Genomic DNA, 18,950 nt, shown 5'->3' on the forward strand with positions numbered 1-18,950 from the left:
TTAACAGAAGTAAAATTGAGCTGCTGTTGTCTCTGAAACCAATGCTGACACTCCATCGTGGATATGAAAATAACTGCTGAGACAGCTTTGTGTTTATGTGTGGGTTTTTTGCACATTCTGCAGAGAATCAGAATAAATAGAAACCCATTAAAGAGATTATTAATTAGCCTTCCCCTGACAGATAACTCAGTAGGAAATCCATTAGTGAATGTCCGGGTGAACTCACTGCTTGTGGAGCAACTTTACTGTTTTCTGCTTTCTCGTTTTCATTGCAGATCTGAAGCCCTGGGTGTCGAATTTCACCTATCCAGGTGTGCATGACTTTTCTCAGCTTGCACTGGATGCCAACAGGAACCAGCTCATTGTGGGAGCAAGGTAAAGATAACTTTTGATTAGTCTAGGGTTGCTGCTCAAGCTCTTTCCCTTCAGGTCCTGGCTTCAGAGAAGAGTGTGTTTCCAGCTTATGTGGCCAGTTTCCCCCTCAGAAAGAAAGCTATAATTTATGGAGTGGGATTTAGACATCAAGTATAATTGCAAAGAAGAGAAAATTACTAGAATTAAAAAGAAAAAAAAAAAAAGATTCAATCAAAATGACTGGTTAATGAAGCAGAATGCTGGCATCTCACTCAGTATTGTGAATGTTAGAAGAGCTACAGTAAATCATTCTGCATCATCCCTCTGCCAGCACAGAATTTGACTTTATGGTTTATTTGCCACAGCAAGTCTTTCACTCAGAACCAGGTTCATCTACATACCTTTGTGTAAGTGGTAGAGCCACTGTGAATGGTTGCTTTCTTCTCTCTTAGAATCCACTTCAGAACCTGTTTGCTTCATCTGCCTGATGTAGTCAGATCCTCACCCAATGTGTTCTGGTGCAACTCTTTCTCCTTGCCCATTGTATATAATTATAATATATTTTCCTTTATTTTTAAACATTATTTTTATTTAGGAAGTCACAAGAGGAGGGGGAAACACATAAGCACAGGCAAGGCCTTACAAATTCAGAGCTGCATTTGTAATGGGGAGAAGAGCTTTGTTTCAGTGAAATAATAGATCAAAACTGGTTAAATCATGAGCCCCAATGACTTTTTTTTGCATAATAAACAGATAAGACAAGAAAAAAAATACCAAGCATGGTCTAATAAATCAGTTAAAGTATAACACTTTGACTCAGATAACATTGTGGTATCAGTCTCTGCTATTAACAAAAATGGAGGGAGAATGCTTTCTTCACAGTGTATTCAGCAGTAGAGGACAGGGACGTGAGGAGCAGAGGTGGAACTCATGGTACTAGCAATAGAAAAGAGCAAGAGGTGTAGCAGAAGGAGAGTTTTATCCTTCACAGAAACAACTGAAGTGTGATTTAATATACGTTTTCTGCCTGTATATGTGCAGTAAATAATAACACTTACCTTCCTGTAGCTGTTCAAATTGCCAGAGGCCCTCCTGCTTTTCATACAGAAACATTTTACTTTTCAAGCTGCAGCTTTATTTGTGCTGGGATCTTTAACCAGAAATTATTAATATTTATTACTTCAGAACAGCATTGCTGTGGGGATAGCTGTGAACAGTGCCTTTTGCCAGGCATTGCACAGGCAGGTGCTCTGAGGAATTTGTGGTTTACATAATCGTGCTGCACGGCAGGTTTCCCCCACGCAGTCCCTCACCCCTCCTCAAACCCCACAGCACCTCCTGAAGGGACTCTCTGCCTCCCCGAGAGTTTGTACGAGCGTGGTTAGACAGGGGTACAACATCATCACAAACAGGGGAGTGACAGCAAAGCTGCCTTCCCGGTGGAGGTACACTATATTGCAGGGTATTGCCTCATGAGGAAGCACTGACAGCTATTGATAGAATTTGCCTGGAAAAGTCAGTTTTCATGAAGCACTACCCACCTGACTGGGAGACTGAAAGTTTCAGTGGTGCCACACGGCTGTGCTGAGCAGTTCAGGGTACATTTAATGAAGATGTCATTTCCCAGGGTGGTTTTTTTTTGGTTGGATACACATGCTTGGTGTGGAGAAGGTGGGGAGCGCTGAGCCCACTTTCTCATCTCAGCTCCACCCTGTGGGAGGTGACAGGGGGAGGTTCTTGAAAATGGTGTGTGGATGGGGTCCTTGGTGCTCCATGGCTCCGGGTGCACTGAGCTCCTGGAGCTGTGTCTGAGGAATGGGAAGGGGAAGTAAAGCCTTTTCTGTTCCCTCCTTCCCTGATAAATCCACACCTTGTTCCGGACTATTTTTAGGGGTGATTTTTTGAGTCATTAGTTGCTCGTGCACCATCTGCTTGAATTTGCAAATGAAACAATACCTCAAAGAGATAGGAGCTGTCTCTATCCATCTCTGCAGGGTGTAATTTATGAAACCTAAATTTAAATGTTAACCATGTTTAAATGTGCTGCTGTAGATCATATTAGTAGTAATGCCAGCTATTCTGGAGTTGTGGAAGGAGTTCGGGATCAGGGTGGCGTTTATAAGTACTCCCACTTCTTAATTTCCTGGTTAACATCATTCTCTTAGATGATAGCATTATAAATTATTTCAGACTACTTCTGTCTGTCTCTATTTAAAAGCAGTATGACCTCATCACAGCATCTCTTTGGCTTAGTTCATCCTGTGTTTCAAAGCTTCATAGAAAATACTTCCAAGAAAACCCGAGGGTTCACAAGAGTTTTTGGTTTCAGGAATTGGACACAGCGTGACTGAAACTGTAAGAGGTATTGTGGGCATGCCATGCAGACAGGGAGCTGGAATAACATGATCCTCAGATTTTTAAGCTTTATCCTTATCTAAGAGCCCTCCTTAAATGACTGGTGCTGTCTGAGAGTAAACCAAGGGAGTTTGATAACTCCACTGCACCAAACACCTGCCAAGTTAAAATCCCAGAAACAAAAGAATTAGTTTCAAAAGCCCACCGTGGTTTCTAAGCAACGTATTTACTTGTCACATCATTTGTAAAATCCAAATGCTTGCAAGAAAGGATATGAATAGTTTAGAACATTGTAAATCTACACTACCCATATTATGAGTCACATTTCATTAAGTATAGAAACACACATTTCAAAAATTCATAACCTTCATTTTGACTCACAGTTCGCATGTTTTGTTTTTGTTTTGGATATAGTGTTAGTGTTCTAATGTACTTTTTTCTTCTGTGAATGAGTGATTGTTTTGAAATATTTGCTGCTTTTTTTCAGCTCTTGAGAACAAGTGATCGCTATTTGAGCTTACTTTAATGGGAGGAAAAACTATGATCTAGACCTCATTATTAGTGAGAAAAAAATTGAAAATATGGTCACAGTGATTTCATCTGTCTGATGGAGAAGCAGTGCTCTGCTGTCTCACCTGTGCTGCAGGCAGCAGGGAATGTGAGTTTTGTGGAGGAGGGACATAGTGTAGCTGTGACATTCCACCTCCACAAGGAGCCTTACTCCTCGGGACTGTCTCATTGCTGGCTGGGCATAGACAGAAGCCGGTAAAGAAGTGATGATGTGAAAGACCCTGCTTGGAGGCAGGCCAAAAATCATGCTTCACAAGAGCTCCTTGTTGAGGACAACATAAAAGGTGTAAAGGAGGGTGGTTGAGACACCATGTGACAATCTGGCATAACAGCAAGATGAAGGAAAACAGCTTGGACAACAGAAGGATGGCACCCAAACAAATGACTGTACAGAGAGTGGCTGGGAAGTCCTAAGGGAAACATTTGACTTTTCCCAGAAGGAAACTAAAGGGGCTTGAATTTGGGGCTGTAGCCTGATGGGGCTGTGGATGCAAGAGGCATAGCTGTGAGGGTCAGCCATTCACAGTGAGTGGAGGTATTACTGAGGAAAACCATCCAGAAAGCATCATAGCCAGAAGCCCTCACAGTTCTGCCTGCCAAGGGGGCTGTCAGCTCCATCAGGAGATGGGAAAGGATCATCCCCTGTGGAAGTCAAACAGGGAAGTGCACTTCAGGAGCCCTTGTCACAACTGGCTGTTACCAACAAGAGCCCAGAGTTAGAGAGTACGGAGCAAAAGCTGCATCAGGGGACTCAGAACTGGCAAGTGCACATCGTTATGGACTGCCAGACTTCTCTGCAGTAAATGTTAAACTACTAAGCTGCTGGTGATGCAAGTCTTGATGCTTGACAGGTGATTTTCATACTTGATTTAGAGCTGATCTGAATGTGCCTGTTACTTCCAAGTAGATGGTGCAAGAGAGGAGATGTTGTAGAATCATAGAAAGGCTTGGGTTGGTAGAGACCTTAAAGATCATCTAGTTCCAACCCTCCCATCCTGGACAGATATGCCACCTACTAGATCAGTTTTCTCAGGGCACCACTAAATCTGGCCTTGAACACTTCCAGGAATGGAGCACCAATATGGTTAGTTTGGGGAGCAGGGAAAGTGCTGTATGAATTTTCAAGGGTTGTTTTAGGGGACTCACAGCAGCCTAGGCACACCCTTTTCTGACTATTATGCTTCTGGCTATAAAAGCATTAAAAAAAGTTCTGGATCATGCAGGCTTAGGAGCTGAAGGCTGAGTAGAATGACTGATGTCCCAAAAGAGTTCCTTCAAGTTGCAGCTTGCAAAAATATGACAAATTGTAAATATATTCTAGGACCCTCAACCAGCAGGTTTGGCACCCTGAGTTTATTCAAAGTCTCTGGTGTATGAAGATTAGTTTGTCAGGCACCAGGTTCCATGCAGATTTGTGGCCGAACATAGAAAGCCTGTTTGCCAGAAAGCTCCAGAGCACTGCAGTAAAACGTTCAAAACCTGTGCTTGTCAAAAAATATCACTCTTACCCTAGGGCACCTTCAATCCTGTCCACATCTGGACTGCCACTAAACCCTTAAGTCTCCATAGATGATGTTGTCTAGGCAAAAAGCATTTTGCAGAACAGGAAATTCAGTGGCAGTGGTTGGGTCAGATTAGTGCCACAGATCCACAGAGTATAAAATCTGTCAGCAATACTTTCTGTTGCTAAATGATCAGTGCCCCTCACCAACATTTATTCTCACAGGGCTTCTGTGAGGCAAGAAAGCACTAATAATTTCATGCTGTAGATGGGAATCCAAGGCCAAGAGGGATTAAGAACCACCCTGCCCTCTGAAAAGGCTGTGATGTTGAGGCACATGAATATATAGCATATCTGAAAAGTGGTACAGTACAGCACCTAACACAGCTACTCCTGCAGTGAGACTGCACTTTCTGAAGATACCAGTCAAGTCTGTACAACCTGTGTGGACATAGCTAAAGCTCTTCTCTGGGCTCAGAAAATCCATGGCAGAGGTGTAATTTGGACCCTTTATTCTTATATTTCCACTTGGTATTTTAATCACTTGCTCTCAGTCTTGTTTCTCCAAAGGAGATGCAAAATGTTCATGAAAGCCTGTGAGTCCCATGCACTTACACTGGGAAAGTGGAGCTTCAGCATGGCCAAAAACATCAAGTTTCATATAGCATAAAGAGACTAACATGCAAACAAGTTCACACTGGGCACATCCACATGAGCATGAGCCAACAGTTATATTGCCCACAGGCTTGCCCTGAAACAGCCAGGAGTGGTGTGTCATTTGTCCCTGTTAGCATCTGTCTACAGGATTTTTCTCAATGCTTTTCCGAAAAAAATGGACTGAACCATTTCTGGTGGCTTTGTGCTATTTTTGCACGGTCTTACGCCAGCTTTACCCCCTGCTAAGTCACTTTGGGCTGAGAAATTACCTTGCCAGTTGAGGTATTAATGAGGACGTGAGCAAGCAAAGAGCATGATAATGTTTTTGATTATATCCAGATCATAGGTGGGCAGCTGAAAGTGCTAGTACAGAGAAATGGAGAGAAACAAATACCTTCCTTTCTCACTGTGATTTTTCCTATCAGACAAAATAATGCTCTAATTAAAGTTGCATCTTTGTATCATAGACTAGAGAAGGGCAGATACCATGGTGATGTGAGGGGAAAAAACCCCAAATCAGTTTCTGAAATTAACTTTCAGAGAACCATGGTTTTTTTAAAAGACATTGCTTGACCTGTGACGTAAAGAGTGTGGTAAAGGTGAGAATGCTGTGATTAGACACTGTAGAGAGTTAAATCCACAGTTGGGGTGCACAGTTTCTTTACAAAGGGAACAAAAGTGTGATTTAAAGTGCAGGTTTTAACCTCTCTTATTGAGCCTGGGTTCATTCAAAGGAAGATTTTCCTCTCTGATACTCTGCCACGTGGGGTCAGCTCAGCCCTTGTATAAAGTGTGGAGGGTGAAGCCTCACTGGGGTGTCTTTTTCTTTTACTTATAGGGTTTGTTTTCCTCTGCTGGTCTGCAACCATTGTGAATTTGGCATACCCTAAATCTATGCTGTCCCTGACTTATACCCCTTGGGAAGGAAGGGAAAAGGTGTGGAAAGGATCAAGAACAGTTTTTTTAATTATGGGATTCTGGGAGGTTTAGAACTTGGCCCAAATTTTGTTCAAAGTGTAATTTTTTTTTTCTTTGTTAAAATTTGTGCATTTTTTTCAAGCAAAGAACATGAATTTTAGCTAACTCAGAATAAATAAATCAAATAAAATGCTATACAGCAACAGTGTCAGGTTGTTGGAAGGGATCAGTTTGCAGAAGAAGCTGCAGCAATAGGAGGGCAAAGGGGCAGTTTTGCAAACTTATGCTGCACATGGAGAAGAGGATGAGGCAGTGGCAGTCTCTGGTCTGTTATCTTTGTCAGCAGGGAAAACGGTTGGTCCTACAAATTGCCTGCAAGGCAGCACCATCCACCTCTGCAAGTGACATCAGCATTGTTGTGGGGCTGAGCACTTTCACAGCCAGTGCCTGCACAGCCAGTGCTGTGTGAAAGGCAATCTTTGTGCAGCACAGACTGATAGGAAGCATCTTTACACAGCAAATTGCAGGCCTCACTAGAAAAATATCTCATATTCCAGATAAAATGAAAATTGGTGGTACCCTATCATGAAAGCAGCCACCCGAGAGAGGCTCACTTGCTTTGCTTTAGTAAAGCACTGAGAATAATTTTGAAGGTTGTATTTTTGAGAGTGGGATGGGTGCAAACACAAGGTCAGGATACTTTGGCAAAAGCCTTGGAGACTTGGACATAATGTGTTTTACAGCATCACAGAATGGGGCTGCAGAGTAATTTTCCTCTGCATTACTGAAAATACTTTCTCTTGTTCTAGTTAAGGTAGTGATATGTCAGTTTTATATGGCACAGCTCACCACAGTGGTTTGCATATCACTTGATATCCAGATGTTTAGGTGCTAAGCCTACTGTTCTGTGCCACTGCAAAGGTATAAAAACCCAACAAAGAGAAGGGATCATTGGGCAACAGCTTAATCTCACCAGCTAAGTCAATCAGTATTTACATACAAGTCGTGTTGAATACATCCAGAGAAATGAGGATGTTATCAGCCTAAGTAGGCAGGTAGGGAGGCTGCCAGGAAAGATTTGAACAATAATCAGTGCATCAGAAAAGGAATTTTATGTTGTGACTTACTGAAAGTGATGGGCAAATAGGAGAGCAAAGGTCCCTGTGTGTCTCAGGGGCCATATCAAGGTGCTGTAACTGCTCTGTGACTGCAGCTGGATGAGAAAGGAACAGGGGAGCTGTCAGCCACATGTCAAAAAAGACTTGAGGTGGCATGTGGGATAATATGTGATGGTCTGAGAGATGAAGTCAGTCTTCCAGGAAAATAAGAACAAACCCCACACATGAGTTTTGAAAATTTGGCTCAGTTTTCATCCCTGAAGTTTTAAAGAAACTCATCTAGTTAAAAAGAGGGAAGAAAATATAACAAAACAAAACATAAAGGAAACTGACCCTCATTTGATAAAATATATTCAAACAATATTGCAAAAAAATTCCCAATCCCCATTCTTTGAAGTGTCTCAGGAGCATAGCAAGTACTATAACCCCCAAGGACTTGGAATCACTCTGCAGTGAGGCTTTGCCTCTCCTGCCCTGGGGAGAGAGAAGGGCCAGAGCCATCAGAGCCAGCTTGCTATCCCCTTTGCAAACTGATGGAAGAGGGGACAAGGTGTCCATCTAAAGGCTAATCCCCTTTCTGCTTCTCCCTTCCCCAGCAGCATCCATCCATCCAGATTTCTGCATATTGGCATAGCCCAAGTGTGCCTCAGCTTTGCTGTTGTCCTGCCTGCTCTGCAGCTGTTTCTGCCTCTTTTGACTCTTCCTAGACTTGGCCCTGAATATACAACATCAAGAGGAGCAAAGCTGTGCCACACGCCCTGCGCCATTAAAGCTGATGGTAGCTCTCCATTGAATGCAATGCAGAGGGATTTCGTCCTTGTTTCCACAGAGAAGTACTAACTGGGCTTCAGTGCAGCACAGAAACAGTAGCTGAGCTCCTGGCTTAATTTGAAAGCTGTTTAATACGAATGATATGCTGCCTGCATAAGGATCCTCTTTTAGAGGTTTCTCTAACTCTGGCTGAATTTATAACTGAGAAAAGTTGCATTGGGAAAAGCAATTCTTCATACAGCAACTGCATCATATTACTGTCTGCCATTTAGTATGGTTCTCTGTTGTACATCTATTGATTTTTGAGGAAGAATGATGTATTGGACAAGTTTTTCTTCAATAGAAACAAAATTACTGGTGAATAAGGATCCAGCTTGTAGGGTAGCTGCTGGTCCTCCACCTTTTCTCCAGCAAGTGTTTGCCAGGCGCTTCAAATGGACCACTGGAGTAACAATTGCAAATTAATTGTCATATCACACTCTGGACCAGTCATGTAATTAACTCCTTCTGAAAGCAAAGGCCAGAATCATCCTTCAGGAGCTGGGTTTCTTAGTATGGTTGGCTGGTTCCGAAATGTGGATAACCATCTGAAAAGTTCAGCCACAGCTGGACCTGCATAGAGGCACTGTGCATTAATCTAGCATGAGATTTGGTCACCAAGAGCCCTGGGGTCTGATCTTGATTCTATCACTGGCTTGCTGTGTGCTTTGGAGAAGATCATTTAACCTTTCTCTGGATCATCTTCTCCATTAGTTTAAGGGGAATGATACTAGCCAGCTCCTAGGGAGTCCTGAAGCATGACTAAGCTGTGTTTTTCATGTACTGTGGAAGTACAAAGTATATCTAAGGCCTCCAGGAGCAAAGAGAGGAAGAGCTGACAGGAGTTGCTGGCTCCTAGCCTGAGGCTCAGCCCCAGCACATGGTTTCCAGGAGTGCCAGAAGGGAGCATTAGTTGTCATATGCATAATTCTGTGTTTTGTTTCATATCACCCAAAGGACTCCATTCTGTTAATTATTTTTCTTATTATCTACTCAGTGACAGTTGTGAGACCCTCTTGAAGACCTGGACCCTGACTGCAGCACAATCCCACCCTGAGGAGGGGAAGTGAGAGGGAAATGCAGATCTTTTCTTCCTGGCATCCAGTAATAGGATGCATTGGAATGGTTAGAAAGTGGGACAGAGAAGGTACTGACTGGACATTAGGAAGCATTTCTCTACTGAAATATTTTATTTTATTTTATTTTATTTTATTTTATTTTATTTTATTTTATTTTATTTTATTTTATTTTCACAAGGAACCTCTTCCCAGAGCACAATGAGCCTATCTGAGGCTCCAGTACCTCACCCAGGCTGTGTTGCATGATTGGAGCAGTGCAATATTAGTCCCCAAAAGGGATAGTAACTCTTCACTCAGTTCTCTTCAACTTTCCCTGTCCTGGTTTTGGTTGGAATAGAATGAATTTTCTTCTTCATAGTTGGTGCAGGGCTGTGGCTTGAATTCAGTATAAAAATAATGTTGATAAGACACTGATGTTTCAGTTTTTGCTAAACAATGCTTATGCTAAGTCAAGGACTTTCAAGTTTCCCATGCTCTGCCAGGGGGCAGATGTACAAGAAGCCAGCAGGGTGGCCAGCATAGCTGGCCTGAACTACTAAGGATATAAGGATATCCCATACCCCGGAACATTGCGCTTGAGTGCATTAACTGGGGACAATTGGCCAGGAGGGGCCAATTGCTGCTGGGGGGAGTTGGCAATTTCATAGTGCAACACCTTTGTTATTTGGGCTTTTATTATTATTATTATTTTTATTATTATTATTATTATTGCTGCTGCAACAATAACAATAATTGACTTTGTTTCAATTATTAAATAGTTCTTATCTCAGCCTGTGTGTTTTCTCTATCCTGCCAATCCCACTGTGGAGGGTGGGAGTGAGCGAGTGGTTGCACGGTACTTAGCTGGGGTTAAACCACAACATTCTCTCAATGTGTATTTTTTATGCATGATCAAACATTATTATCAGTTTCTGTTGGCTTTGTTTCTAGTTGTAGAGTAATTGCCTAGAGAGAGAGCTTAAGACAGCTTGCCCTGTAAGGAGGGAGGGGGGAACCTCTCACACCTAAAATAAGGTACAAGGAAGTAGCAGCAAAATGAGCAGGTGTAACATGTAATGATAGAGGTCAGCTGAGTTAAGGCTTTTTATTTTTATTGTTGGTTTTTGTGTGTACGTCCAAGTCTTGAGAGGTTCTGGTAGTGGTCAGCATGTGGGCTCTCATGGCTCTAAATTTGATAGCAGGGTTTATTCTGAAATATAGAGAGGTTTTCTTACCTACTTGATGTGTGAGGAGATAGGAAATGTGAACAAGCCTCACTCATTTAAATAGCAAAAAAAGTCTGAAGCTAGGATAGCCTTTTTATTTTATTTTATATATATATATATATAATGGCCTTTATTTGTACATGATCAGTCCATCAACTGCAGCAATGTTCCTCCTGATCTACCACAGCAGAACTGAATAGCTGCTCTCTCTTAATTAGGAGGAAGCACCTTTTAATCAGCCAGTGCTGACAGATGTGGTGCCTGAAAAGAGGCACTGAGAAGGAGGCCTGAATGAGTGACTGAAGCATGTTGCAATGCTTTTGGTTTCAAAGCTCCTAAGACGAAGGGTCTCTGTTATTGTTCAGGCACTGCTCTTATGTGGCTTCCCAATGGAAAGGCTTGAATTTGTCTTGTATCTCTGTTGCTCAGTGGTGTCATTGCCGGAGTGCTCTGCCTTCAAAGTAAATTGTTTCAAGGCCAGGAAACGTGTGAACAAGTGCATGGGAACCATGTTACAAAGTTTACCCAACGTGCTAGTGGCTACATGAAATAAATATAGCAGATTTGACTTGGACACGTCAAGGCAAACAGATTTAGGTGGGTATATTCTTCCATACCCTTTCCTGAATCACATCTTGGCTGTCCTCTTGCTCTCTGTTATGCGTGTTTTGTGGTACCAGGCACAGTGAGCACTTAATCATTTTACAAGCAGCCAAATACAAATTATGAAGCCAGTTATCAAATACCTTCATTTAAAGGATTTCTGCTGCAGCTTGACTCTGTTTATATGCACACAGGCTAGAGTTCCCAGTTAAGAAAGTAATTCAGCATCTACTCATGAGTGTAAAAGACACTTCTGCACAAATTTACATGCTGTGCCCCAACTTTGGGTGCAAGTTATTCTCCTATTCTCCTAACTAGGGCATAAGCTAATGGTCCAGGAGATCTTCTCATGGCTGTGCTGCAGATATGTTCTGTGATGTTGGCTAAATTGCTCAATCTGTGCTTTAAATTTAACTGAGAATGATGCATCTTTTTCTCTCTTCTGTATATATTCAGATGCCAAATTCTTTAAACCTAGATTGTATAGAGCTGGACAGCAGCTAACTTTATATATCTGAGTTGGAGAATAATATCCCACTGCAATCAGAGGTGATAGAGAGAGGATCTGCTCTCAGGTTGTTTGAAAAGGCATTGCCTGGGAATCAGTCTCCAGAGGAACCATCATCAACCCACTCTGTGTCTTAATGCAACAAAACCACAGCCTTGCCTGAGATTTCAGGGCATTACTGTTTCACATGGACATTTTCAGAAAGGCACTGATGTTTATGAAAAAAAAGGTTAGTTGTAATAATAATTAGTAGTGTGAGGCATGTCATTTGCCCCAGAGTACTCAGAGGAGTGTAGCACCTGCTCTGGAGATGTCTGAAATGCAGCCAAATCTGGGGTAAAACAAAGCTTGGGTTTAATACTGTGAAGTTGTGTGAGCTTTTAGGATAGCAATTAAGAAGGTTGTCCTATGCCTCCAGATTTGTGCACCAGCCTTTCATACAGAAGAAGGGTAGGTATTCCAGTTATTAGAATATCCTGGCTGCACCAGGCAATTGCTCTTCTGGCCTAGTCTGTTTGGTTTAATTTAGGAGAGAAAGGAATTGACCAGAATTCACTTACAAGAGAAGATGGGAGGGAAAGAAAAAGACAGAAAACAAGACAGAAAAAAAGACCAAGAAGGTACCTCGTGCATTCATGTGGAGATCTCAATGTTCTTATATACTTCTAAATCATACTCCTTTAGCTGCTCTAAATTATGGTTCAGCAAGATATTAAACAGACATAACTTCAAACACAAGCAGAAAAAAAGGACACAAATGGGGCAATTCTAGCTACAATAAACCATGCCTGTCATTCAGAGACCTTGCTCATTCTTGGACTGAAACTGCAGTTAAAATGTAATTCATAAGAATGGCGCTGTCTGATTCAGCAGATGTTTCTCTTTGGCGTTTTACTCCTTGTACAGATTTACAGAAAAAGTATGTTTAAAAGAGCATGTTTTTAATTAAGAATTAATCAGTTCTTGCTGGGCAGGTCAGCTGGAGTTAGGAAGTGTCTTTGACAGCCTGGTTTGCCTATAAGTGTTTGTATTGCTGTTGGAAAGATGTGAGAAGGATCAAACAAATAAACAAAAAGAAATTGTCAGTGCCTGTACAGACACCAGGTAAGACAAGCTGATAAAAACATAGGGAAACCCTCTTTTATGTAAGAAAGCCCCAAGGTCAGACTTAGAGAGCTAAGGTTAGTTAGTGTTGGAAGATTGTTGTGCTATTCATATTAGCATTATGTTCCTGCCTGGTTTAGGTCTCAGCCACCCGAGTGGCTTTGTCCTATGTAGCAGTCACTGAGAGAACAGACTGGCTTTATTGAAATGGACACTATCCCTGTCTGCATGTTTTGGCTGAGTACAATGAAAATTGTGTCCTTTGGATATGTCTCTTTCATTAAAGATATTTTTGGTTGAATTTGCTCTGCAGTGCTATCAGGGGAAAAAAAAACACAAAAAAACAAACCCTAATATTAAAACTTATTACCTAGTCAAACTGTCCAGCTTTTTGCAAACCTAGAACAAGGAGCTGAAATCTGCATTATAAGACTTCCAAAATCAATGCATTTAAATAGCATGCTTAACAACAGGAGAGAAACTTCAAGTCCCTCGTTATGAGAACTTTTTTTTCCTGAGAGTATTGTAAGATTGCAGGCCTTCCCCAGCAGAACATTTATTCCATGATATCTCATGTCCTGGAGTTGCATTAATATTTTGGTGTGAGTGTCTATGTGGTGTTCTAAGGGAGCAGTCAGGTCCATCACTGGATGAGAATTTAGCTTCATTGTGAAATTTTAGCTGTGTGTAGCTTAGTGCTTCTGGCCTGCTGCATGCACCTTTATTTAATTATGATGCTGATGCTAAAGAGTTAACAATTTTTTGGGGGCAAAGTATGCAGCCCTTTGAGACAGAAGAGGGTTTCAGACTGTACAAAAAACTTCTGGATCTTCAGTGACTTCAGGACTAGGAGAGAGGATGGAGATCTCCTCTGTGTGTGTGTGTGTCTGTATACTTCTCTGTATACTTATAGGAGGTACAATAATCACTGATATATCTTCTTCAGATATTGCTATGGATCTCATTCTTCTCTGGGCAACCACTGCCAGTACAGAACACAATGGTGCAAGTCAAGAGCAAGTCACAGCTATATCAGCTGAAGATTTGTTATGAGGAGTTTGACTTCCCAAGTTCCCCATCATCCTTGTCCCCATCCTTCTTTATTAACAGTCAGCAGCATTTGAGAGCTTTTGATTTATTTATAGAACTGGGACAAAGTACACAGGCAACTCTGTTGTTATGACTTAGATGATACACAAGTGATACATAACAGAAGGAAAAATTGCTCAAGCCTTGTCATGGTCATTGTGACCCAATATGAATCTCTCACTATCAAAATTTGAATTACGTTCTTTGCCTGGTCAGGGTGTGCTGCTGTACTGACCCTAAAGAAGGCTCCTCAGAAGAGTGCTTAGAACCTTTTCATCACTATGGACTCTTTCCTCTGGGGTAACTGACCTAGGACTGGAACTTGCATTTTCACTAGGTGGGGGAATGTCTGTATACCGGTATTTCTAGAGCAGATGAACTTTTATCATCAAAACTGCACTTTCTACCACTTAAATAGAGCCACTTCCAGAAGTACAGTTCAATTCACCTTGCATGATATAAATGTGTATTCTCTGGGAGACTGTGGTGTCAGTGATGTTGGAAAAGGATCACAGCTCTTTAGACCTTCTGACAGATGGGATGCAAAAAAACAAAATTAGATGTGGCCAAAAGCGTCAAGCACACAATCCAGTCTGTACGGCTTAATATCTCAGCTGATTCCTGGACTGCATTGTCTTAGCAAGCAAAAATGTGAGATAAATCCCGTTAACTAAGCCTTATAGAGCCTTATAAGCCTTATAGATGTTTATGCAAATATGTGTTGCCTCCTATTTGTGATGGGATATGAACATTCAGAAGGGTGACAGGAGCTCAGCTGATACATGGTATCTCATGCTACAGTGACTTCTGTCAGGAATTCCCTTACTTTGTCTGTGAAGAGACAGTGACAGGAGGATTGGGAATATCTGCAGTCACTGCCTTGATTTCCCTGCTGATTTTCTGTGCAGAGAGATTCCACTGAGAAGTATCTGCTCTCTTCTCTTCCATAAAGTCCTGAATGGGAATTCCCACAAGAATAGGTTTGGGGAGCATACTAGGAAGTCAGCTCTGCTCCAGCTGGCTTCTGTCCAATCCCAGTTTTCTCAGAATTCAGTGAAAAACATGACTGCAGCCCATACGGACTTCAACTAATGCCTGCTGTGAGGTTGCAAATGGCCCTTTGTGGTGGGGATTTCATTGTGGTTCTTCATTATGGATTCTGGAGTATTTAATACCAGGACCTGCTCAGAGCTTAGCTACCAGGTTCACTAAGATACTGACGAACAAGTCAGTGAACAGACATATAACTGCTTTTGTATTCTGTGGAGGGGAGTCCAGGAAAACCTTTTGTTTGTAGACGTGAATGACCAAAAACTATTACTTGCTTTAATAACTTTTCCCTTCCTTCCTTGGAAGCCTAATAGTTTGTAATTTTTCTGCTTGTTCATGCAGGAACTACCTCTTCAGACTTAGTCTACACAACGTTTCTCTTATTCAGGTATGTTCACTTTTTACTCTCTTATTTTATTTGACTTGTTAATGAAAGTTCTGTAGTATTTGGTGTACATTTTCAGAATCCTATATAGTGTAAATTTGCCCAAAGTGGTGGAGCTGAGGGAGAAGACAAAATCAGAACCAAATGCTTATTCCCACTCCAGTGATAATGCTGGGGGAAAGGCTCTGCTACACTTGCCCACTTGGATGGTGCTCTCTGGTTTTGATTCTCAAGTGTTTGGGTGGTAATGGCATCTTAAGGAAGAAAGCATGTAGTGTAACTGATACAGGCTTAAGTGCAACAATCAATAGAAATCCTTGGCTTTCTTTAGCGATGTCCTGCTGGAGAAGGTTTTACTATTCTCATCCTTCCTCATTTTAGCCCTTGTAGGCCTTTGTGAACATGGATTGTTGAGGAGCTGTGTTTTGCTGAATGCATTACTAAAACCATGATAGGACTTGCAAGCATTCAAGAGGCAAAAGGGGTTGAAAATGTGTGTTACCATTGTCTTTACCAAGGTAAAGCAGCTGAAGTTTGAAAGGGCTTGAAAATAATCCAGCACAATTATGACTACTCTCACTGTACTGAATCTGGAATTGAAGGATGCAGCAAAAATTGTTAATGAAAACATCAGCTGTTTATCTTGAAATAAATTAACACTTATGCTCTGGGATACTTACCATCTTCTACAGTTGCTAGATCACCAAAGAGGTATTCAGCATTTTTTCAGACAGACTAAGAGGTCTTGCTCCTGTACCTGACCACACAAAGAAGCCATTAGAGTAGTACTGCCAGCCATTCTGAAGGGCACAAGCCTTCTGCTGTTAGGAAGAGTTACAAGTATAGCTGGAGAGAAGAAAAGATGCTTAATGGTTGTAAAATGCATTGAATCTTCCTTTAAAAGGAAAACTAAGTCCCAAGTTACCAATGACAACAATAAAGAGTTAGAGAAGCTGCTACTCCCATTTGGCAATGCCTTCCCTTTTGCAGAGCCATATTAGCATGGCTGGAAGGTTTCCAATGACACAGGAGAGGGAAGTCTCCATAGTTATGAGAGGTGTCATACCTTCTGCAAAGCCTGTTATCACACTGCCTGACACACTGCCTGACACATCTTGTCAGAGATCCCCTTCCGCAAACCCAATTGTGAATCTCCCTCATGCACTTCTGAAGCCAGGCTTGGCCCTCCTCAGTGCAGTGAGTTTCCTTTTCTGCACTGCAAAACATGGGAAGTCTCCTTCTATGGCACTGGAGGTTGCTGTGGGATCTCCGGTTAACATAATGAGCTTAGTTCGCTCCTGCTTTCTGGGTGTATCCGGTTACTTTGCCAAGACTTTTTGCATGACAAAGAGAGCATGGAATTATGTTGACACACGTGTTGGGAATGATGGAAGTGATTGTTTCCCGACCTAATGGTTGCCTAAGTAGCTGCTTGGCTTGTCTCCATAAAGCTCTTGATGCAGTTTAAAGGCACCACCTTCCCTTCTCTGTGCATCATTTTAAAGGTCAGATCAGAAAGTGAGGCAAGAAATGTAAGGAACTTGCATTTAGTTCTACAGAGGTGAGAATGCAGTTCAAGAAATAATCACAATGTTAATTTGCATTATTTTGTATCTCCTCTTTGCTTGTAAATAAAATACAGTGTGGATCTTGCCAGGCCTGAATCCGGATAGTTTTTCATCTTAAGATTGTATTCTGATTTATTTCTGCTCATGCAACTTCATTGTCATCCTGCCAGTGGTGCTAAAACTACTTCACAGTGCAGGTTTGTGCTGACAAATATCTGCTCCCTTGCATTCGTACTTCCATGAGGTGAGGGCAGAAACATGAGGAGCACGGTCTATGGAGACATCAGGATATGTTGGCTGTGGGACAAAGCCTGGCAGTGAGAGGAATGTACCCCTCTAAGCATGGTTCAATAAAGTATAAAGCTGTTTTTTCTCAAGTGTTCTTGTGCTGTATCCTGAGGCTGCAAGGTTCCTGTGGGAAAGAGGCATGCCACATAGTATAGCTAGGAAGTTACTGTCTTGGAATTGCAATAAACTAAAAGACAAAATTTAGTATTAACTGGGAAGTTATTGGTTAAGAATTATGTAAAAAAGACAGCATTACCCTATATAATTTTAATTTCAGGGGAGTGAAGGAAGAGAGATTGATTTTGGGATGTGTCAGCTCTTGGGCCCCATTATAATAAGGGGTCAATTATTTTCCTTTCTTATCTCTCATCTGCTCTACCATGTGTTGATGTTTCCTCCACACTTAGAATTTTCTGTTGGTTCTGCTGAGGTTGTTTCTCCAAGGCACTAATCCTTCACAGGAGAGCTAGTGAGTGGAGTGGAGCAAAAAGTGACGCAGAACAAGCTCATTTCCTGCTTCACAAACCAAGTGTCCCAACTTCTCAGAGATTTTTCCTCCTCTCTTTGTTTCCAAACCGTGTTTCAGAAATTCCTTTTGGAACCTGTGAAACTTTTCACCAAATGAGTTTTAGTTGCATGGGACCTTTGGTGATGGTTAATGCTTTTCTGAAAAACGTCTTCGGCTGATCTTCAATATCCATAAGGAAGTTATGACCCAGATATTTTGTGATTTTATCTACCTCTTTTTCTTGCCAAAACTGAAGCACCTTATTAAAGAATTACTGAAAATCAGCACCTTAGCATGGGGTATCCAAAAGCACCTCTTAATATTGAAAACTTTGGCATGTGGTGTTCAAATTCTTGCGCAGTCAAGAAGCACAGTTTTAAAATGGATACTCTTCCTTAAATCTTTAGCATCTCTTTTAAACAAAATCTCTGTTTCATGTCTGTCTTTAAATGATTGTCTTATATGTATTGTAAACTCTCATTATTATACACTTTATAGAACATTTCTTTTATATTATGTGCACTTGGAGAGCATGCTGTTCAATTTATACATGGATCTGAAATAAGGCTAGCTCCTAATCTGCAGCTTTCATGGTGAAGCCATAGAAAAGTCAGTTTTATACTGGAGTTGGTAATTAATAGAGTAGGTGGAAGGGTCATTTTAAAAACATAAGCCTTTAAGAAAAAAATTTTAAACTTCACAATACTGATTGGGATTTCTTAGCAAGGAATGCTGTTCTGGGGTGTGTATTAAAAGCAGGCTATTTGGCTGGCATTTCATAAATCACAGTACAGTGCTTACCCCCTGCTCACTGTGATTTTACCTGGATTCTTAGTTCTCATTTAAACTGAGTAGGAAATTATTTTTCCAACCTATTTGAGATAAAAAGATTTCCAACCTTTTTGCACTGAGATGACAACAAGCCTCTCTGACATTTTTGTAAAATCTGAAGGAGAATGAGATAGATGTGGTTAATTGGCATGAAAATACTCTGGGTCAAGTTTTTTTCTGAAACATCAAAAAGAGCATTTAAGTGTGCATTTCTGTCATCCCAGACAATTGTCCTTGTTTGTTTGGGGCATCCTTTTCCCCCTTCCCTTCTCCCTTTCTCTTCCTCTTTCCCTTTCCTTTTCATTTTCCTTTCCTCTTTCCCTTTCCTTTTCATTTTCCTTTCCTCTTTCTTCTTTTCCTTTACTTTTCCCTTTTCTGTGGATCTAAGGTGTCTTTCTGGACTCTCATCTGGTAAGTGTAATAGAAAATGTTAGAACTTCATAAAATAT

At 41.3% G+C, this 18,950-nt stretch overlaps 1 protein-coding gene across 3 annotated transcripts in view; it reads left to right on the forward strand.

The window, feature by feature from the left end:
- SEMA5B (semaphorin 5B) overlaps window positions 1-18,950 on the forward strand; it is a 264,661-nt gene that overhangs the window by 148,408 nt on the left and 97,303 nt on the right. For all 3 annotated transcript variants that reach the window (XM_005519650.3, XM_088058505.1, XM_088058507.1), the window contains exons 4-5: window positions 276-375; window positions 15,264-15,309. In XM_005519650.3, the coding sequence (XP_005519707.1) occupies window positions 276-375; window positions 15,264-15,309 (146 nt within the window). The remainder of the gene's footprint in view (window positions 1-275; window positions 376-15,263; window positions 15,310-18,950) is intronic.

The sequence above is a fragment of the Pseudopodoces humilis genome, chromosome 8 (genome assembly GCF_049639895.1).
Source record: "Pseudopodoces humilis isolate 2021_Gansu_Grassland_sample_001 chromosome 8, ASM4963989v1, whole genome shotgun sequence".
Taxonomy (NCBI): domain Eukaryota; kingdom Metazoa; phylum Chordata; class Aves; order Passeriformes; family Paridae; genus Pseudopodoces; species Pseudopodoces humilis.